The 24,485-nt window shown below is 36.0% G+C and overlaps 1 protein-coding gene across 1 annotated transcript in view; it reads right to left on the reverse strand.

Annotated features, from left to right (window-relative positions):
- Positions 1 to 360: 360 nt before the first annotated feature.
- The window catches only part of TMEM170B (transmembrane protein 170B), a 51,713-nt gene continuing 27,588 nt past the window's right edge, over positions 361 to 24,485 (reverse strand). The window contains exon 3 of the mRNA XM_066268384.1: positions 361 to 7,887. Coding sequence (XP_066124481.1) covers positions 7,757 to 7,887 — 131 coding nt within the window. The 3' untranslated portion in view covers positions 361 to 7,756. The remainder of the gene's footprint in view (positions 7,888 to 24,485) is intronic.

Consider the following 24,485-nt stretch of genomic DNA (forward strand, 5'->3'; position numbering starts at 1 on the left):
GGTGGCTAGAGCCAATCACAGCTGTCCTCTGGGACAACACCAAATTTTTATTGGATAGTGTGTAACATACACGGTCGTTGTATGGCTCTCACGGAATTACATTTTAAAATATGTGGCGTTCATGGCTCTCTCAGCCAAAAAGGTTCCCGACCCCTGTCTTAGAAGTAGCCTAAGGTTGGTCCTCGGTAAAATGATGAACTAAGCTAAGTGTGTCTTTCAGATTTCATACTTACCTTTCAGCACTACCTCCAAAATCCATATGTAAAACTGCCCCACAAAAATTTTCTCAACATGGTGAGAAAATATATTGAGTTGTGAATTAATTGAAAAGATGTGTCATCAAGAATTAAACACCCCATAAAGCTTTTAAAGACAGGTTTATTTATATATGTGCATGAAATTGAATACAGAAACTTTATTAAAATACTGTATATTACAAATTTTTAATCCAATAAATTCTGTTATGACATTTGGGAGTGCTGGATTCACTTTTAACAATTGTTTTGTGTGTGTTGGTAAATCACCCTGTATGTTACAAAGAGGAGAAACACATGTGGACCTCAGAAATGGTCCTGTGATTAGACAGTGGATGATATTAATTGTGCATCTTTTTTTGTTTGTTTTAAGCCATGAATTTGAACCTAGATCTTATCTTTGCATACCAACTTTCTATAATCAAAAATAACTTGCATATGTTTATTGCTGCCCTTTGAAGAAAATGAGTGGTAAAAATAATTTAAAACAAAGATCAACATGTCGAAGGTTAATCTGAATCTTACCACAATTAAAATAATTAAAATTACTGCAAAATCTGTGTTCTCCAGGAAATTATGCTATATACACAATGAGATTTGTACATGAATTGGGAAATTAAAAAATTGCTTATATAAAATTAAAAATCAATAGTATACAATATTTACAGCTTGTTAGGTATTATACACATAGTTTTTTAAAATAATCCTTCAAAATTAAACTGTATTATGTAAACATGCAGTACACATATGCATACAGTGTATTTTATAGTCTTAACAGAAGGGGGAGGCTGTGTTCACATAATGTAGGGTACATCGGATACGCCTTTGTTTTTGTGTGTTATCCCTTCAACAGTTATTCTTCCTGTCTTTAAGCTTCACAGTACATTAAGTATTTTGATAGCAAAAAATAAATCCCTGATGGTAAATATATTTCTAAAAGTTACATAAAGTGTCTGCCCTTGCACTACAATATAAAACTAACACTGTTTATACTAGAATCTCTAGTTTACAACAAAATTAAATCTTAAGTCCCATTTTTAATTGTCTTGACCACATTTCCCCCATTTCAAACTTACTTAAAAGAAAGGAGAAAAGAGAAACAAATATCACATCATGAAAATGTAATGAAACTTGATGTGATGTCATCATCAATAGCAAAAAACCTGGTTTTTATTAAACCATAAGGAATTCATTTAATTACACTGTTCCTTAACTCTGAGTCCCCATCATCAGGTGTGCCAATCTTCAGTCTCACCAGAGTCACTTCAAAAAGTATCTTAACTTCCAAGAAGGCACTGAGACATCATTTAGCTTTTAAAAACTGTACGGTTGTTTACTAAATGATTCATCAGTGGTCTGGAAGTTAACGAAGTTTGAAAGTGAGTCTTTTAATACCTATCAGGTAAATTATATTTTTGCTGTTTAAATACATTTTAGTTGGTTAACTTCAAGATAAAATTGATTCCCTCATTCTAGAATGACTAGAGTCAGAAGTTAATACTTTATGGTAGAATTATATGAATTTTACCAAGTGATAGGACTAAAATGAAAAATATTGTGGAATTTCATATTGTTTATTTAAATGTATAGAGCTTGTGTGGGTGGGGGGAGGGGGGTATAGTGCCAGAATTAAGAAAAGAATTCCTCCATGTAAATACACCAATATTACAAATACTAAGAAAGTGTCAACAACTGGACTATAAATTCATCTGTTACTGAAAGCAAAACATTTTTTTACTGTTTGAGCAAGTGGCTCATTTTGCTTTCTATGGATAAAACTTTAAAATGTTCCTTCCCAAAGACACTCAGTGATGATGGGCGAGTACATTAATTTACAAAGGGAGCTCTCCATGACCAGTAATACTATCAAGTTCACATTCATTTACACAAGGCTCTAAAAAAAAGATGCTTTTTAGAAAAAATATCTACCATACTTGGGAGAAAAGGTGTTACTGTTATGGTAATTATGCATTATAGTTCCTCTTTCTATATATTTATAGTACACTGCTTTCCAGGTTTAGTTACATATCTAAATGTACTCCTAAAAAGGGGGCAGCCATGTTACCACTGAGGGCAGATACATATGGATATGGTCTAGGAGCTAAAAAAATATGGAGGAGGTTCATGCTCTCTTGACCTGCCTACAGTATTTTTCAATAAGATCATAGTTGTATAACCATAGGTATTAAGCACATTCTTTGAAACCAGCACCTCTGATTCTATCAACAAACTACACATGTTTAAACCATAACATATGAAACCTAATGGAAAGAATAGGGAGACTTTTAAGAAACTGCTAAATTAGTTCTCAAAATCAAGAAGGGTTATTATAAGTAAATTCAACATATGTGCAATGAATGTGAAGATTGTGAAAATGAGTCCTCTACACTCAAGGGAAGAGATGGTTCACTCAAAAACCTGGGTGTTTCCACTAATAAAGTATTAACCACTGTATCTCCACATTTACTTAAAATACTTCATACATTAAGCACTGCTTCCTCCAAACAAATTCACAGATACATTTTTTGATCATTTATTCAGCAACCGCCTCCAAAACATCTATTGCCTACACTGAACAGAGATGTTTAAGTTAGAAGAGCAAACCTACCACCACCACACACACAAAAACTGTAATAATGATTTCAAAATGCTTTATGGTAAGTTGTCTCACATGTAAAGAAACAGCATTCTGGAAATACGCTGTACACATACTCATACAGTGTAGTTTATATTCTTATATTGTTCACATAATATTTATCAGATATGCCTTTGTTTTGTGCGTTACTCCTCCAATGTGTCTTCCTATCTTTAAACTTCCCTCTGCTACAAAATGCTTGAAAATTTTTATTGTTTTTAATAAAATAATGTCCTTTCTATTCTGGAAGTCTCCCCAAATAAGATGTTATAAAAAGAACTGATAGTTAAGGGAAATTATGAGGCCTTTTGCTTAGTAGTCAATTTTAACCACTGAATTCTCACCCTGATTATTAAAAGCAGCAGCAATTTACCCAGTTACCCAAGTGTTGCCAAATTCTCTGCACTTTAGGCCTACTATAACTTCCTCAGTAACTTTCCACAGTCTTCACATCTTAAAAACAAGTATAACAATTCTCTAAAGAGATTCAGATTAAGGTTTTCTAATAAAAAATTGCAACAGCAAAAGTGAAGTGGTTGAGAAAGTACTCTTAGCAACTTGTTATTTCTTGAATTATAAAATGAACATAAATTAAAAATAACAGTATTTCATTTGAAGTCAAACAACAACTAGAGCTTAAGCACCTTGTCCCATGGAATGAAGGGCTTGGTAGACACGGAAGCCCAGCTTGATTTCCCTATGGAATTTGCACTCCACTGTGAAGCCTATACCCAGGGTGCCGAAGAGAGGTGGACATAGGGAGGAGATACCTCTCCATCCCTTAAACAAGATAGTAAGTTGCATGTTGTAGAGATTCAATGACTGTTGGTTGAACAAATACAAGGGAAGTAGCAGGATAAGGTAAAGGAGTAAATACGGACGGCTATCACTACCTTTTCCTATTGCAACCTGTAAGTTAACCTTGCTTGCTCTGGCTTCTTTCCACCACCAAGTCCTAAAAGTGCTGCTAGATAAGTATTTGCTGATTTTACAAATAGAGACAGAGAGGAGGTACAGGACTCAATATTTTAAGAAAAAGATCTTAATTTTTCCTTCTTAAAATATATGTAAGAAAAATGTGGAAATGAAAGAAAACAGATGAGTTTTATAAAACAATATATTCAATTAGTATCGCAAATGTAATTTTAAAAATTCTACTTACTGTCATTTACTTCTTTGCCATTCATAAACAAGAAGCCAAAAAGTAACAGGGACTGGATTCAAATTTATGTCTCTGGCTTAGATTCCAGTATTCTTATCACTATGTCACAGCATAGTTAACTCAGTTACTAAAACCCTATTTGATACACTGGGAAAATCAGAATTGGGGGGGGGGACACAAGACTTGAACTCTCAACTAGAATCAGGAAGCAAAATGTCCCAATTTTTTTAGGATTTAAAACCATCTTGCTAGCTCTTGGTGGACTCAGGGGCAGGAATCCTATCTTAGTCATCTTTGTACTTCCTATAGAAAATACTTGGTACAGCACTTGGTACAATAAATCCACCAAAAATGTTTTAAATATTGAATTAGTTGGTGTGTAAGTGTTGGCTTGAGCTCCACTCTCCCCATACTAATTAAAGTTCTCTAAAGACCTTTCCCAACAATGTTCTTTGATTTTAAGTTGCACCTGTTCCTTATATCACAAATATCTGCTATATGAAGCAGTTCATTTCTTTATTTTTCAATTAAATGTACAAATAATACCCTTACACTTTTTAGGGCAGTGTAAATACTGACTGCTGCAAACACTAAGATAGTACATTGTGTAACAAATTATAACACTGTTTGATAACATTAAGACCTAAAGTGAGAATAATTAAGCTGCAGGCACCACATACAGCCATCTTTTAGAACCTTCCTCACTCTGGACAGCTAACTGAACCATCCTCTCAGGGGCTGAGGACTTGCACCTCCTTCATTTAAAGGTGGTAAGCATTGTTTGTAGTTTAGATAAGGCCCCCTGGCTAAACTGTGGTCTATAAACATTTCTAACCAGTATGTTAAAGAGTAATTCGTTTGAAAATATAGAGGTCTCTACTTTGGGGAATTGATTTCACTGTCAGTAATATTTTACTAAACGTTTTTAAAAAATAAAACAAATGTAAACTGCAGAGGAGTCCCCTTATCCTTCTGCATTTATCTCAAAGAAACCTGACTGCTAATCACACACACGTTTTAAGAAGGTATAACATAAATACATTAAGGGTTTTCGTATTACCGAAAACAAGGGTCACCAGCACTATTAAACCAAGAAAAATCTTCCCAAATTAAAAAATCTCAAACATTCTCAAACCTATTTAAAAGATCATTCATTCAACTGAACAAATTCTCCACGATAACATGAACATGTTCATTGAACAAGATCTTTCCAATTAGGCTGAATTCATATGTAGCAGCTTTGTATATATGTATGTAATGATATATATGTGTGTGTTCATACATATCATTAAACGTTTGTCTCTATATAAAAATCACTAACTCTAAAAAAATCTCAGCACAGAAATAAGTATTAAGACCACTTCATCAATTCATGCTATTCAACTGCATTTGAAAACATCAAGAGTGACGGTTGTACAAAATCCCAATGGAAATAGCTGTAAACAGCAAAGAAACCAAAAATTCTCCAAAAAGTTAAAAGTACATATGTGTACACACACACACACACACACAATTCATAATATAAAGCAAGTTGATAATGAGATTAGGACACTCTACAAACTAATTACTGACCATCCAATTATGCTTCCATTCTAGAATAAAAACAGGCATTTAAATTTCTTTGGTCCACACGTTCATACATTTATGTATCCAAGTTATTTTCTGGTTAATTTTCAATTCAGAACCATATGCTCCATATTACCTTACCACAATAACTTCCTTAAATTGTAACATAACCCTACGTTAAAATATTCACTTTGTACATCTTCAACATGTTATTAGTAATTTCTCTCAAAGAATAGAAACACTTTAAATTATTGACAGAATAGCTTAAGTCTAACAGAAAAGGAGAAATCAAATTGATTTAGAAATTTATGCCTAAATTTAATTTGGAAAACATAAAAAATATAAAGAACACATGAAACAGTTTCAGGGTTGTACATAATTTAAAATTAATTTTTAAGATTAATGTTACTTCAAAGATTTCTAAGAATGTATACCTGCTGTTTTTTTCTAAATCAAATTTCAAAACTACAGCATTAGCAAATCCCCCAAATTGGCTTCCCTACTGGTACCTACCCCACCCCCACCAACCCACCAACTCTTCACAGTTAAGTTGTTGATGTGTGTGTGTGTGAAGGAAAGGTGGTTTGAGTAACAAAAGGTCATACATTGGAATGGGACCTAATAGAAACCTACTTTTTACCATATCAGGTTATACAAAGCAAGGCTATTGTGTGCAGATTACGTTTTTGGATTGTCCTGAACTTCATATTCTCTGCAGTGATTCTTCCTTCGAGTTAGCACATTTATAATTGTACCCAGTACTAAAAAGATGTCAGTAGGAGATAAATTAGCCAGGTTCTGTTTCCCTTACTTCCTGTACTCTTTGAACAAGTGTATATTGCCAAAACCTTTAAAAAACTTTCACACTAAGGACTTTCTCATTTCTAATATGTCATCACATTCTAATAAACTTAAATAACATCATATATCAAGAACTAAAACTCAAATATATTTCAGTACTATTTTGATACACTGAGATGAACTGCCAAATTTTAAAATTTACTAAGCTCTCCAATTCTTACTTAGCAAAATGATGTTACCACATATCCAAAGTAAGACAGTTTATTAATCTTCCTACATAACTTACTGTTACTTATCTACAAATGCGAATTTTAGTTCTCACAGCCTAATTTAGGCCACTCTTTAAATAGTTAATACTCCAGAATGAAAGATTGTTTACATTTTGTCAAAAACCAAAACATATGCAACAAGTAATATAATCCCACCAAGATACTAATTACAAAAATGTTTTCTCCATGAGATGCATGGCAAAAACTTTCTTTAGAAGGCTCAGAGAATGCAACATGCATTTCAGACTTCTTTTCTAACAAAATTTATAAGAAAAGTTTCAAATTATATTTTTATGACATACAAACTATAGTTATTGTGTGTTACCCATGAAATTTTTGAATTTATATCAATAGAGCATTTATGTATGAGGGAAACTATTAAAAGAATGTAATTTAAGTGAGTGAAAAGGATGCACCCTCTAGATCTACTCTGAGTCCTTAAAAGAGCTCAGCTAGTTTTCCATTAAGTATTATTTTCCACATAAATTAAATAACAATAATGCCTAAACATATTAAAGCCCTAAATCCCGGAAAGGTTCAACATTAAAATCAGATAATTTACCTCAGAGTCAAAGATTCAGTATTCAGCACTCATACAAGATTTAGCATCACAAAACAAAAATCTCATTACAAACCAAATTCATGTCAAACATATTCACAGCACTCATCTATATCTACACTTGCAAATTGTCACATGATCAATTTATAAAAAAAGAAGAGAGTTTGGCACATATATCAATTCTTCAAAATGTCCCTGTAACTTAAACACAACACTGTTAAAAACGATGATTCAACACCAATGTTAACCTGATTGGCAGCTAAACAAGGTGCTTTTTCTTGTAGCTTCTCCGTGTACTTCGCCTTGCCTGGGATGGAGGCACGTAAGGTGCAGTGCGGTAGTGCAATCACTTTAACACCAGAGGGCAATCTTTCCACACAGCTCAAGGTTTTAGGTTCTGACTTACTCCTTCCACATTCTAGTATAATTTCATCCCCAGTTAACAATGTCATTTCCAGAGAATCTGTACATCTGCTTCCTGATGTGAAGTAAGACACTTCCACAGAAACTTCAAAGTGTGGCGAGGATCCTTGAAAAGGAGATGATCAATGTCAGTACAGTCTGGCCAACGCCCCATACCAGCGCTTCCAAAGGGGCCATGTTCTTCCCGGCTACTCTGTAAATACCCGCTACCGCTGCACCTGGGTGAGAGACAAAACAACACCCATTTATTTTATAGCGCACTGCATGCTTTAACTTGTGATCTCTTTTCATTTTCTCAAAACAGAGATAGTCATTGATCATTCTCATTTTATACATTTTCTATGAAAAAGTTCCCATGTGATTGGTAAAAGTTATATTTACCACACCACACTTCCCCACATAATTGAAAAACAGGCTTTTCTATTCAACCACAAAATACATAGTTATGCTACATACTGCTTGCTTGATACCAAATATGTTAATAAAAAATCATAACCTCTCACCATAATTCATCAGTATTTTATAAACATGCAACACAGTACACTGATAATTATAAATGATAATACAAAAAATCACAATTTAATGTAACTTCTAAATGATTCAAGAAAATTTTAATACTAATCATTTATTTTTCAGTAAATGAATTTGCAAATGTCATAAAATATCAGAATATTTGATAAATTGATTTCACAATCTATTATATAAAATAATGTTAATCTTTTTAATAAAGCATACAACTATAAGGTTATTTGAAGACTTCTATGTGACATCTAATAAAAATGGAAAATGAACTTGTCATCCATTCTAGAAAAAATGTTTTAGACAACGTGCATTCTGAGAAGGAGAGAATCACAGTTACCAGGGGCTTTGGAGTCCATTTGATTCAACACTTCACCTTATTAAATGCAGCATATATGATGATGTGGTATCTAAATGGCTGACTTTAAAAGCACACTTAGAAATCATTAAGGAAAAAACATCTAAATTATAGTATGCCATTTCACAGATTGAGATGACTTTAAAACTATTTTTCTAGAAAATGCTGTCTACATATCCTAGAATAGTCAAACACATGGAAATAAGAAAAGAGATAAATATATGAAGACTGGATTTACATTTGACAAAAAAAACCTATTCATAACATTTAGTTAAGAATTCTGTAGTTCACTTAAAATCTCCCAAATAAAAATTACTGTATTACCTCTATGACAGATATATATGGGTAAAGCAAATTATTAATCTAAGCCAAGGGCTTTCATATACATATTTTTAAGAAGGAAATTAAATGTACAGTGTACTTACTGAACACTATGTAGCTTGATAGGAACTTTACAAATATTTATTATCTTATTTAAATAGCATACCATCACTGAGTATTATTACCTAATTTAAAGATGATAAAAAGGAAGTTGAAAGAGGTTCAATTGCTACCCCAAGTCTGGCCATATATCCTTCAATTATTCTATAATTTCATATTTACACTAAATAAAAAAGAGTACAAGGAATTCAGAAAATAATAAAGTAACTGATAAACATCTCAATATTAAATAAAACTACTGGCACCAACATTTACTTACTCAAGTAATAAGATTCACTTGTAAAATAGTCATATCCTAGAATATGAATAGATACTGTAATTGGATGACATTCCTAAAAAATTTTAAAGATCCCATGCCTTCTCTGTTATCCTATCTTATGCTAAAATAAACCCAAGGAAGTACTCTGGTTTTTATTTGGCTTTACCCAAGATTTCCACAACTAACCACAATTTGGTCTCTACATGTCCAGCCCTAGGTTTTCAGAAACAATCCATGAAGTAGAAATCTAAGCAATCACTAGCTAAGGTGACCTGGGAAATGGCAAATAAATCTGTCAGTTCAAACGTCTTCTGCTCATGTACAGTTCAGAGAAGGGTTCTGGAGCCAGACTCATGATTAAAACCCAGTGCCGTCACTTAGCAGCTGTGTTATGCTAGTCACTTCATCTCTCTGTGCACCATTTCCCCAACTGTCAAATGGATGAGTGTGAAGATGAAGAGATAATACTTGGAAAGTACTTAAAATAGTGTCTGGTCCTAGTATGCACTACAAATTTTGATTAATAGTCATTGTGGTAGTAAGAGGTAAAGGTATTTCCAATCAGTGATCCACCATTCAATAAATGATTTTAGAACAACCAGTAGTCATTTGGAATAAGTAAATTTAGGTCCCTACTTCATACTATTCCCCAGAATAAATTTCACAGGGATTAAAGAACTAATGTTAAAAACAAAACGATGAATGTAAACTTTAGAATATAACAGACTCTGTTTATGATCCTAGGAGGTCAGCTTAAAACCACACACATCCCCCCAAAAACCAGCAAAAACTTGAATGGTTTGAATATAAGAGAGACTAGAAAAAGACCTGATATATCTAAAACAAACTGATGATTCATATCCAGAATATAGATGCACGTATACACATATAATAATCAATATAGCATTTTTTGTAATAGCAATAGAAACCAAAACACAAAAAATCCAATATTCACCAATCAGTAATGGCTAAATTCTACTAAGACCATACATGAAACCCATACAATTTCAAAAGAAAAATATAAATCTATATGAATTGACAAAAAAAAATAACACTTTAAACACATTTAGACAACAAAGAAAAAAGCTAAAACATAAAATAGTGTATATTCTCTATATATCATACACACACACACACACACACACATTCATATATGTACGTAAGCATATAAATGAATTGAGAAAACAAAACTCAGGGGGGAGGCACACCAAACTGAAAGTAAGATTATACTTGGGAGGGGCACTGGTTTAGGAATGCTATTCATAACAGACCAACCCCTGTCTTCAAACATGAAAAGCTATATATAGAATATAGGTAAGTACCCCATATCTAGAGTCTTACTGTGATTTCAGAAACTGGTTTTGTTACCTGCAGTCTACTGTGGTCGGAAAATAGTAAATGGAAAATTCCAGAAATAAGCTTTCCACAGGTTTTAAATTGTATGTCCTTCTGAGTAGCATGATGAGATCTCATGCCATCCCTCCCAGGACACGAATCATCCCTCTGTCCAGCATCTCTATACTGTACATCTGCTCCCTGAACATTACTCTCTTTAGTAGCCTTCTTGGTTATCAGACCCACTGTCACCGTATGGTGAAGCTGTGTCCAAGTAGCCCTTATTTTACTTAACAATGCCCCAAAGCATAAAAGTAGTGATGCTGGCAATTCAATATGCTGAAGAGGAGAGGTAAAGTGCTTCCTAAGTGAAAGGTTTGCATGTATAGGAAAAAACCAGTATATTTAGGGTTTGGTATTACCCTCTGTTTCAGAAATCCACTGGGGGTCTTGGAACATATCCCCATGGATAAGGGATGAACTGATACAGCACTTATGTAAATTTCCACACCAAATTGACTAAACTTCCCTACAAATATAAGAAACTACTATTTTAAAGGCCAGAATATCTTTCAAACCTATTTTTCAAACAAAAATACTTGCATCCATTGGCAAAGTTCACTAAACTCTGGATTTAAAATAGCAGGGAGAGTGAAGTCAATGAAACAGTAGTGTGAGAGACGTTTCTGATCTTTCCCTTTGAAATTTCAACAAATTGAACAACTGTAACACAAAAAAGGAACCTCAGCTGGGCTCACAGGTACTCCTGAAAGAACCATGCATCAAATGGACTGAAGGTAGATCAGTTGTGAAGGGAGGTGGAAGAAGATTGGACACATTCCCGGAGGACTAAAAATAAAAAAGAATAAAGGCAACCCAAAACCAGCAGAAGAAAGGAAATAGTAAAAATCAGAGCAGAAATAAATGAAATAAAGAACAGAAAAACTACAGAAAAAATTAATACAACAGAGAGCTGTTTCTTTGAAAAAAATCAATAAAATAGATTAACCCCTGACAAGACTCACTAAGGAAAAAAGAGAAAGAACTCATCAGGGGTCAGGAACCATTTTGGCTGAAAGAGCCATGAACGCCATGAACATATTTTCAAATGTAATTCCATGAGAGCCATATAACAACCCATGTATGTTAATCATTATCCAATAAAAATTTGGTGTTGTCCCGGAGGACAGCTGTGATTGGCTCCACCACGGTAACCATGCACATGAACGGTAGGAAATGAATGGATTATAATACATGAGAATGTTTTATATTTTTAACATTTTTTTTATTAAAGATTTGTCTGCGAGCCAGATGCAGCCATCAAAAGAGCCACATCTGGCTCACAAGCCATAGGTTCCCAACTCCTCACTCATATGAACAAAATCTGAAATGAAAGAAGAAATTACCACAGATATTACAGATATGCAAATGATCATTGCGGAATACTATCTGATAAACTATATGCCACCAAATTCAAGAATCTATAGAGAAGAAATGGAAAAATTCCTAGAACTATACAATCTTCCTAGACTGAGTCATGAAGAAGTAGAAACCCTAAATAGACCCATAAGCAGGGAGGAAATAGAAACAACTATTAAAAACTTCCCTCAAAATAAAAGTCCAGGACCAGATGGCTATACTAGTGAATTCTACCAAACATTCATAGAAAATTTGGTTCCTATCCTTCTCAGTTTTCCAAAAAATAGAAGAGAAACAATACTTCCAAACACATTTTATGAGGCCAACATAATCCTCACACCAAAACCTGGCAAGGACAATGCATAAAAAGAAAACTACAGACTAGTATTTCTAATGAATACAGATGCAAAAATCCTAGACCAGTTGTCGGCAAACTCATTAGTCAACAGAGCCAAATATCAACAGTACAACGATTGAAATTTCTTTTGAGAGCCAAATTTTTTAAACTTAAACTATATAGATAGGTACATTCCTTATCAAGGTAGCACCCACATGTGTTATTTTGTGGAAGAGCCCAAGAGCCACATGTGGCTTGCGAGCCACAGTTTGCCGACCCAGGTCCTAGAAAAAATACATACTAGCAAATTGAATACAACAATCCATTAAAAAAAATAATACACCATGATCAAGTGGGATTCATCCCAGGAGCACAAGGATAACTTAACATACTTAAAACGATTACATGATACACCATATCAACAAAACAAAGAACAAAAATAATCTGATCCTATCAATAGATGCAGAGAAGGCATTTGATAAGATACAACATCCATTTGTGTTTAAAACACTCAATAAAATGGATATAGAAGAAAAATACCTCAACATAATAAAGGCCATATATGACAAGCCATCAGCTAACATCATACTAAATGGTAAAGAGAAAGAAATAAAGGCATTCATAATGGGAAAGAAGTAAAGGTTTCACTCTTTGCAGATGACATGATCCTGTATATAGAAAACTCCAAAGACACCACAGAAAAACTATTAGAAACAATAAACCAATACAGTAAGGTCGCAGAATAAAAAATTAATATACAGAAGTCTACTAATTTCATATATGCCAACAATGAAACTTCAAAAAATAAACTAAAAACAATAATTCCTTTTACAGTTGAAACAAACAAAAAATACCTAGGAATAAACGTCAAGGACATTGTAAACTATAAAGCATTATTAAAGGAAATAGAAAAAGACAATGAAGTGGGAAAATATCCCATGTTCTTGGATAGGAAGAATAAATATAGGTAAAATGGACATATTACCCAAAGCAATATACAAATTTAATGCAATTCCCATCAAAATTCCAATGTCATTTTTTAAAGAAATGAAACCAAAAAATCACCAGGTTTGTATGGAACCATAAAAAAGCCAGAATAACCAAAGTAATCCTGAGAGGGGGGGGAAGGAAGCCAGAGGCATTACAATACCTGACTTCAAATTATAATACAGAGCCATGTTAATCAAAACAGCATGGTATTGGCAGAAAAATAGACACATAGACCAATGGAACAGAATTGAGAGCCCAGAAATAAAACCACATATATATGGGCAAATCATCTTTGACAAAGAAGCCAAAAACACAATGGAGAAAAGAAAGCCTCTTCAATAAATGGTGCTGGGAAAATTGGAAAGCCACATGCAAAAGAATGAAACTTGACTACAAGTTTGTCCACTTGCACAAAAATTAAATTGAAATGAATCAAAGATCTAAATTAAGATCTGAAACAATAAATTACATAGAAGAAAACATAGGTACTAAGTTCATGGACCTTGGCTGTAGAGAACATTTTATGAACTTGACCCTAAAAGCCAGGGAAGTAAAGGCAAAAATAAATGAATGGGACTACATCAAACTAAAAAGCTTCCACACAGCAAAAGAAATTGATAAAAACAAACAGAGAGCCAACTAAATGGGGATGATATTTGCAAACAACAGCTCACATAAGGGGTAAATATCCAAAATATACAAAGAACTCACAAAACTCAGCAACAAACAAGCAAACAATCCAATAAAAAAATGGGGAGAGGATATGAACAGACACTTCTCCCAAGTAGAAATGGCCAACAGATATAAAAAAAAATGCTCATCTTCACTAGCTATTAGAGAAATGCAAATCAAAACTACAATGAGATATCACCTCACACCTGTTAGACTAGCTATTATCAACAAGATAGGTAATAACAAGTGGAGAAAAAGGAACCTTCATTCACTGTTGGTGGGAATGTAAATGATTACAACCACTAATGGAAGAAAGTATGGTGGTTCCTCCAAAAATTAAGAACAGAAATACCATATGACCCAGCAATCCCTCCACTGGATATATATACCCCCAAAACTCAAAAACATTGATACATAGACATATGCACCCCCATGTCCCCATGTTCACTGCAGCATTGTTCACAGTGGCCAAGACATGGAAACAACCAAAGTGCTCTTTAATAGAGGACTGGATACAGAAGATGTGGTACATATATACACTGAATAATACTCAGCCATAAGATACGATGACATGGTATCATTTATGACAACATGGATAGACCTTGATAACATTATAGTGAGTGAAATAAATCAGAAAAAGCCAAAAACTGTATGATTCAACACATAGATGAGATACAAAATTGGGACTCATGGACATATTATAGATAAGAGTGCAGTGGTTACCAGGGTAGGGAAATGGGGAAGGGGGTTGGGGGGAAAGGTATAAAGAGAGGCAAATATAAGGTGACAGAAGATGATTTGACTTTGGGTGATAGACATACAACATAATGAACTGTCCAAATGATGTGGAGATGTTTACTCAAAATCTATTAATATGTACTCTTGTTGACCAATTATTTTTATTCCTTTGAAGTTTCAGAATTGGGGTTTAAATACTTTTTGGCTCAAGATGGAGGACCCACAACATCAGTTTGGGGACATCTTCCACAGGGGTTTGAAATTTAACTGGAGGTTGGGAGCCATGTAAAAGCACCCTGTGCAATGTAAGAAGGAAACAGGAGAAGAGTGTCAAGGAATAGAAGAGTGAGTAGTGAAAACATCTCTACCTCACTGTCATATTCTCTTCCAAATAAGCTGACTCCTTTGTTTAGTAGCTGTGCTGGTGAGGATAAAAAGGATTTCACTTTGGGAGGCCCTGCTGTTTGAAGGAAAATAGGCAAAACTACTAAATATTCCACTTTTCTGTGCAATCTTTCAAGGAACAGAGGACAAGAACATAAAGCTGATAATGATGAGGGGAGAAAAAAATAATTTAAAAAAAAAGAAGAAAAATCAATATAAAACTCCAGTTTCCACAGTCTAGGAAGACATTACATAGGATTATACAGAAAATAAAACCAATGGCCTCTTTCCCCCAGTGGATAATCAGAAACCAAATTTTAAGTTACAACTTCCCTGCAAAAGATACAGATTTATAAAAGTTCCCATTGCATTGTGTCATTTTACCACCCAGAAGCATTAGTCAGAAAACAGTTCCAGAGAACATTTTAATCTAAAAGAACTAAAGGAAAATAATTTTGTGTGCCTATTAAATAAGTCTGGGCACCATGCTACTAAAGATCGAGCAGATATGAAGAGTATTTATAATAATATAGATTATAGAAAAACTTCCAAGTATCCATCATCCAACTGAAGAGCATGACTATTTCCTTCTGAAGCTCCTCAATCGTATCCCATTACCTCCCTGCATTTATTTTGAGCATTCCTTTCCTTTGCTTTAGCTTTACACCTGCTTATATTAATAAGAATATACATTATTTAGTTTTCTAAATAAATGAGTTTATATATAGTGATACAGTGGTAACATACTATTTTTAAGATACAAGCTGCGACTTGGTGTATTTTTGTTCAAGATTCAAACGAAATTCCGAGATATGAGTCGTGATTTGGGAAGCTGCCGCTAGCGGGTGCATTGGCACATGGGTCCAGTATTGGCAGCACAACACTAGCATCTCGTTCTTTCTCACGTGTTACCCTCAGAATCAAGTCGAATCTCATGCGCTGTACTCGTTCTTGCATCATTTTTGCATTTTTTACTAACTTTTTTTATGTGCTATCATGGGGCCAAAGAAAGTGAGTGTAAAGGACAGTGGTGAGAAGAAGAAGAGGATGATGTCAATAGAAGTAAAGGAAGAAATAATAGAAAAACATGAGCGTGGTGTACGAGTGATTGAACTGGCAAGGCTGTACAACTGCAATACATCTACAATTTGTACCATCCTTAAACAAAAGGATGCCATCAAAAGTGCAAATCCAGGCCCTGGCCAGTTGGCTCAGCGGTAGAGCGTCGGCCTGGCGTGTGGGGGACCCGGGTTCAATTCCCGGCCAGAGCACATAGGAGAAGCGCCCATTTGCTTCTCCACCCCCCCTTCCTCTCTGTCTCTCTCTTCCCCTCCCGCAGCCAAGGCTCCATTGGAGCAAAGATGGCCCGGGCACTGGGGATGGCTCCTTGGCCTCTGCCCCAGGCGCTAGAGTGGCTCTTTTCATGGCAGAGCGATGCCCCGGAGAGGCAGAGCATCGCTCCTGGTGGGCATGCCAGGTGGATCCCGGTCGGGCGCATGCGGGAGTCTGTCTGTCTCTCCCTGTTTCCAGCATCGGAAAAATACAAAAAAAAAAAGTGCAAATCCAGAGAAAGGAACTACAATTATGTCCCAATTAATGACAAATATCCATGAAGAAATGGAGAAGCTTCTGTTGGTGTGGGTGAAAGAGAAAGCTGGCAGGAGATACAGTGACGGAGACTGTAATATGCGAAAACGCATGTATTATTTACAGCGACATGAAGAAGAAAGAACCATCAATCTCAAAAGAGGCAGAAGATACGTTTAAGGTCAGTCATGCTGGTTTGAAAATTTCAAGAAGAGATCTGGCATCCACTTGGTGGTGAGGCATGGTGAGGCTGCAAGTGCTGACGTTAAGGCAGCTGAGAAGTACATCGTATGTTTTGCTGCGCTTATCGCAAAGGAAGGCTACATCCCCCCAACAAGTGTTCAACTATGATGAAACAGGATTGTTTTGGAAAAAAATGCCCCAGGGGACTTTCGTCACCGCAGAGGAGAAGAAGCTGCGAGGCCATAAACCCATGAAGGACTGTCTGACCCTTGCATTGTGTGCAAATGCTAGCGGTGACTGTAAAGCCACTGCTAGTGTTATCATTCCAAATATCCTAGAGCAATGGTGCCCAACCCCTGGGCCGCGGACCAGTACCAGTCTGTGGGTCATTTGGTACCGGTCTGTAGAGAAAGAATAAGTAACTTACATTATTTCCGTTTTATTTATATTTAAGTCTGAACAATGTTTTATTTTTTAAAAATGACCAGATTCCCTCTGTTACATCCATCTAAGACTCACTCTTGATGCTTGTCTCGGTCACATGATATTTATTCGTCCCACCCTAAAGGCAGGTCCATGAAAATATTTCCTGACATTAAACTGGTCTGTGGCCCAAAAAAGGTTGGGGACCACTGTCCTAGAGCCTTTAAGACTCACAAGATTCTTAAAGAAAAACTGCAGGTTATGTGGCACGGCAGTTATTTATTGAATGGGTAAATCTCATCTTTGGTCCTGCAGTGAAGAAATATCTTCAAGAAAATAAACTCCCAATGAAAGCATTACTAATCCTTAATAATGCTCTAGCCCACCCACCTGGTCTTGAAGATGACATTCTCGATGAGTTCAAATTCGTGAAAGTCCTCTACCTCCCACCCAACATGACTTCAATCTTGCAACCTATGGATCAGCAGGTCATTTCCAACTTTAAAAAGCTTTACACAAAGCACTTGTTCTGCCGCTGCTTTGAGGTGACTGAGAATATAATTCTAACCCTTCAAGAATTTTGGAAAGATCACTAGAACATCTTGATATGTTTACACATTATTGATTTGGCATGGCAAGAGGTTACAAGAACCTTGAACTTGGCATGGAAAAAATTATGGCCTGATGTTGTTGCAGACAGGGACTTCGAAGGATTCGAACCAGAGACCAAGACCGAGGTAGAAGCATTGGAGGAGATTGTGTCCCTCAGAAAGTTGATGGGTCTGGAGGTAGATGAGGGTGACATAAACAAGCTCGTCAAGGAACATGAGGAGGAACTCTCAACTGAGGGGTTGAAGGAGCTACAGATGATGCAACATACGAAGCTTCTGCAAGAGATGAGTAGTGAGGAGGAGGTAGAGTTGTTGGAAGTAATTTTTGCAAGTGAAATTAAAGATATGCTGGCAATGTGGGAGAAGCTTTCAAGTTTCATTGAAAAGAAACACCCAAAAAAAGTTTCAACTGGTAGTGCTTCACCACTTTTTAATGACATTTGTCACATTTCTGTAACATTTTAAAGGCAGGCAAAAGCAAACCTCTTTGGATAGATTTTTATTCAAAAGTCCTGCAAGTGAAGGTGCCGAAAGTGCAGCCAAAAAGGCAAAAACAGGTGTGATTAAATGAAAAATACGTAATGTTAAGCTTAGGTTAGGTTTAAAGTTAAGAAAGTGCATTTTTTTACAATTAAGTTTTTGTGCTTTCATTTTAAGTAATGAAAGTGCAGTTTTAGTTTTGTCTAAAGTAAAGAATGCAGTTTTAGTTTATATTTAACGTTAAGAAAGTGCAGTTTTAGTTTACTTGTCGACAGTGCCTGCATCCCTCCCTCCTCATCCACCATTCACCTCCGTTAGCTGCACTCACCTGTCTCCAAGGTAAGAATACAGTACTAAATAACACTTTTTTCTTTTATTTCATACATTTTGTTATGGATTGGTACGTTTCTTAATTAAAAACATGTCTTTTTTCATAATTTAGGATGGTTTGGGGATGTTTCACAGGGCTGGACTGGATTAAATCTATTTCAGTTATTTTAAATGGGAGAAATTTGATATACGAGTTGACTGACTTACGAGCTCGGTTACAGAACGAATTAAATTTGTAACTCAAGGTACCACTGTACTCTATTCTAGAATATTTGGTTCAATATTGTTGTCTGAAGTTATCCACGTTGTTGTATGTAGCTATAATTTCTGCATTTTCACTGTCGTATGGAATTCCAAGTATGAATATACCACAACTTATTTATCCATTCTACTGCTGACGACCCTTGTTTCCAATCCTTAGCAATGACAAACAATGCTCTGTGAACACCCTTGTGTGACACCTGGCATACATATGCAGTCAAGAGTTTCTTGAACATGTGGGTAAAAGCAAAATTGCCCAGTCTTACGTTAGGGGCATTTAGAACCTTACTAGAAAATGCCAAATTGTTTTCCAAAGTAGTTGTACCAATTTCTATTCCAGTTACTAATCCATAGCCTTATCTTTTGTTTTTTAAAACTTTTCTCAATGTGGTGAGTGAGGGGTGCTACCTCTGTGACTAATTTGGGTTTCTCTGATAACACTACTGAGCTTTTTTCACATTAATGGCCATTAAGGTTTCTACATCTATGAAATGCTTGCCAAATCTTTTGTTCATTTTTCACCCAGACTGTCTTCTTCTTATTTCACTCTATAGGGTTTTTAAAAATAAATAATTTGCATATTAACCTTTTACATTTATACATGTTAACAAATATTCTTCCTCAATTTGTGCTTTACTCTCAGTCACTTTAAGGTATATTTCGCTGAACAGTCAGTTAAAAATTACAAACACTATGGTCATTATTTTCTTGGTGAAATACAAGGCTAAGCTATGTGAGAATGAAGAAAACAGAAGGCGCTCTGGCCATTTGGCTCATTGGTAAACTGTCGACCTGGCATGTGGAAGTCATGGGTTTTATTCCTGGTCAGGGTACACAGGAGAAGCGATCATTTGCTTCTCCACCTCTCCCCCACCCCCCTCCTCTTTTTCTCTCTTTCTCTCTCTCTCCCCACTTCCTGCAGCCATGGCTTTTTCAAGCAAGCTGGCCCCAGGTGCTGAGGATGGCACCATTGCTTTTCCTTAGCCGCTAAAATAGTTTGGTTGCCAAACAACAGAGCAACAGCCCCAGATGGGCAGAGCATCGCCCCCTAGTGGGCTTGCCAGGTGGTTCCTGGTCAGGGCACATGTGAGAATCTGTCTCTCTGCTTCCCCACTTCTCATTTAAAAAAAAAGATGAAGAAGAAAATAAAAGTGGAATAAGGTGCTTGAAATAAATGATACGTGTTAGGAGCTTCTAATGTGCACAGTGACAAAGGATGAATCAGGAATAAGGAGCGATTCCCAGAGAAGACTGGTTCAGTGAGGTGTGGGGAGAAGCTACACTGCTGAGGTGATCTGAAAGGGTCAGTGCAAGGGAAACCTGGAAGGACAAGAAAGATGAGGAGAAACGTCGCCAGTGGACAAAAGGTGTGATGATACAGCAACCTAAAGGCCGCAGGGATACAGCAATGACAGGGATTTGACCTGCCTTTCACAGTTCCTGAGAGAAAACACAAATACAGAAAGGCAAAGGCAGGTTTAGTTTTAATAGCATGCTGATTCTCAGTTTGTGTAGTTGGGGAAGGGGTTCAGCAAACTATAATGCACAGGTCACATCTGGCCTACCATCTGTTTCTGTGCAGCATGAAAGCTATACATTTTTAAACAATTGAAAAAAATCAAAAGAAGAATACTATTTCATGATAAATGAAAACTGTATAAAATTCAAATGTTAGCATCCATAAATGTTTCATTGGCACAGTCATACTCATTTCTGATACTACTGTGGCATACCAAACATAACATGCATAAGGTAGCTGAGCCTGCACTGTTCTGGCCTTGTGTAGTCTCCATCATGTTTAGCAGCAAGATTACTTTGGCCTTGGCAAACAAGCTGTGACCCTAGCTTCTACTCCTTCCATTTTATGCAATAATTTGGATAAAATAGGAACTGTTTCTTGGAAATTTGGTAGATATCATCTTTAAACCCATTTGGGCCTGAAGTTCTTTTGGAAGAAGTCTTAAACATTTCAGTTGTTTAAAAATACTTATTGTCCCATTCTGTATTTTCTATTGTCTCATGCTAATTTTATATTTAGGAATATATAGCTATTGCAAAACTATTTTAATAATTCTTTATCATATCTTTATTATTGGAACTGTAGTTATTTCTTCTATTTTGTTGTGTATTTTACTTTTCTGCTTAATTATTTTTAATTAGATTGCAGTAATCTATATATCTTATTATCTTTGCAATGATCTAATATTTTTGCTTTGTAATCCTACATAAACTGAACATACAAAACTTACCGGCATTTTTGCACACCAACAAAACTAAACAGTGTCATCAAAAGAGGTACCATGCACAACCACAGTATAATACATTTAGTAAATAATCAAACTATGCAACCCTCCTATGGAGAAAAACATTTTTAAACTCTAAAAGACACAGAAAAATAGCCTGACCAGGTGGCAGCGCAGTGGATAGATCGTCGAACTGAGAGGCGGAGGACCCAGGTCCAAAACCCTGAGGTCTCAGGCTTGAGAGTAGGCTCATCCAACTTGAGCACAGGCTCATCCGGCTTGAACATGGGGTCACTGGCTTGAGCGTGGGATCATAGACATGACCCTATGGTTGTTGGCTTGAGCCCAAAGGTTGCTGGTTTGAAGCCCAAGGTAGCTGGATTTAGCCCAAGGTCACTGGCTTAAGCAAGGGGTCACTTGCTCTGCTGTAGCCCCTCAGTCAAGGCACACAACAGAAAGCAATCAATGAACAACTGAAGAGCCACAACAAAGAATTGATGCTTCTCATCTCCCTCCTTTCCTGTCTGTCTGTCCCTATCTGTCCCGCTCTCTGTCTCTCTGTCTCTGTCACTAAATAAAGAAAAGACACAAATTGATCTGAATAAATGGAGAGAGATATACTACATGTTCTTAGGTGGACTAATTTAATATGCCAATTCTCCTCATATTAACCTCTAGATTCAATTAAATCCCAATATAATCATAATTATACTTTTTGAGGGACTGAGTAGACACACTTTAAAATTTAAATAAAAGAATTAACATGACATGAACAGCTATGTTAACAGCAAGAAAGAACAGAAACGAGAGGGACCTAGCTTTGTCAGTTTTATCACAGATATTCCTCAGAAACATTGTGGATTGGTTCTAGACCACTGCAAAACCATGAGTATTGCAATCAAACAAGTCATACTCTCTTTGGCTCATGGAGGCTTTGCCTCCAATTTGTAAAATAATGCAACATCGGCGAAGCACAGTAAAATAAGGGCTGCCTCCTACAAAGCCACGGGGATAAAAACACGCAGACTGGCTGCAGGAACAGCTAAAAGGACTGACAGATCAGAGCAGAGTTCAGAAATATGTCTACGTACCTTGAGAACATAATACACAGAAAAGGTGATGCGGAAATCAATGAGGAAATGTGTATTTTAGTGGTTGCTATGGTAAAAACTGACTTCCTCCCTGGGAAGGAAAATGGCGCCTAGAATCCTATCTAATACCAAATACAAAGGCAGATTCTAGACCAGAGGACAAATTATGACCTGAATGCCAGGCATCTGTTTTTATATATAAAGTTTTATTTTAAAAAGCCATGCCTACTCCTTTACATATGTCTGTGCTATATTATAGCATATTACATATGTACATATGCTATAATAGCAAAACTGAATAGCTGTGACAGAGACCATCTGATCTGCAATGTTTAAAATATTTACTACCTGCCTGACCAGGCAGTGGCGCAGTGGATAGAGTGTTGGACTGGGATGCAGAGGACCCAGGTTCGAGACCCCGAGGTTGCCAGCTTGAGCGCAGGCTCATCTGGTTTGAGCAAAAGCTCACCAGCTTGGACCCAAGGTCTCTGGCTCAAGCAAGGGGTTACTCGGTTTGCTGAAGGCCCATGGTCAAGGCACATATGAGAAAGCAATCAATGAACAACTAAGGTGTTGCAATGTGCAATGAAAAACTAATGATTGATGCTTCTCATCTCTCCATTCCTGTCTGTCTATCCCTGTCTATCCCTCTTTCTGACTCTCTGTCTCTGAAAAAAAAAAAAATTACTACCTGGTCCTTTAAGAAAATGTTTGCTGAAGGTAAAACTATAAAATTAACAGAAGACAATATATCAGAAACTATTCTGACTTTGGTGTGGGGGGAAATTATTAAATAAAAATCTAAATTATAAACCATATGGCAAAGGATATTTAGGCTGATCATGAAGAAATTAAGGATTTCAGCCCAATAAACAGCATCATGGATGAGGGTAACTGGTAAAAAACTGACAAGCTATTTGCAGAGTTCAAAACCAAAAAGAGCCTGACCAGGTGGTGGCACAACGGATAGAGCATCAGACTGGGATGCCGAGGACCCAGGTTCGAGACCCAGAGGTCTCCAGCTTGAGCACAGGCTCATCTGGTTTGAGCAAGGCTCACCAGCTTGAGCCCAAGGTTGCTGACTCGAGCAAGGGGTCACTCGGTCTGTTGTAGCCCCCCTGGTCAAGGCACATATGAGAAATCAATCAATGAACAACTAAGGAACAGCAGCAAAGAATTGATTTTTCTCATCTCTCTCCCTTCCTGTCTGTCCCTCTCTCTGACTCTCTCTGTCTCCGCCACACAAAAAAAGAGACCAATATCTCTAACATATAAAAAACACCTGAAATTTAAAAAGGAAACAAGAGCCCCAAAAGAAAAGCACAGAATTTAAAGAAGCAACTTACAGAAAAATCAAAATATATGATAAGCATAGAAAGAGATATTCTAATTCATTCAGTAATCAGAGGAATACAAAGTAAATCAAGAATGAGATGTCACATTATACCTTGCTAAAATTAGATAATACAGGGTCAGGCAAAACTAGGTTTAGAGTTGTGAGTATGGAAAACATAGTTTATCTTTATATTATTATTATTTTCCATACAAACAACCGTAAACCTACTTTTGCCCCATCCTGTATAATGCAAGTGATGGCGTTACACAGAAACCCAGTTTCTCCCAATTCACTAGTATTAACCATCTACACTAACCAGCATGAAAAAAATCACTGTATCCTGGAAATAAAATCTAAGAAGTAGTAAAATATAATAGATATGTATCAAAATTCTGTCAGTATCTTACTCACAACATAGACACCCAGGTGGAGCTTGCTGCACTAAACAGAAAGCTGTGGGTGCTCACAAATCACATTCAGAAAACCGACTGAAATACTCACTCTAATCCATTCTGCTTTAATTCAAGTGTTTGCAGGTTAGAAAATTAGCCAGGATAAATTTAAATGTTCTATTACAAACCTAGATACAGACTTTTACTTGAAATTGTGTCAGACTTATCTTTTCAAGGATTTTAAAATATAACCATGCAGTTCTAAAATCATTAGCTGATTTTAGTTTTGACTCAAAAGTAGTTAAGATATACATGTGTGTATATATTATCACTAAAATAAATGGAAGTTGAATGACATTTCTTTAAAGTTTTATAAAATTTATGCCAATAAAAACTCATACACTGCTTACGACTTCTGAACACGCTG

This window comes from Saccopteryx bilineata, chromosome 3, assembly GCF_036850765.1.
Source record: "Saccopteryx bilineata isolate mSacBil1 chromosome 3, mSacBil1_pri_phased_curated, whole genome shotgun sequence".
In the NCBI taxonomy this organism is placed as follows: domain Eukaryota; kingdom Metazoa; phylum Chordata; class Mammalia; order Chiroptera; family Emballonuridae; genus Saccopteryx; species Saccopteryx bilineata.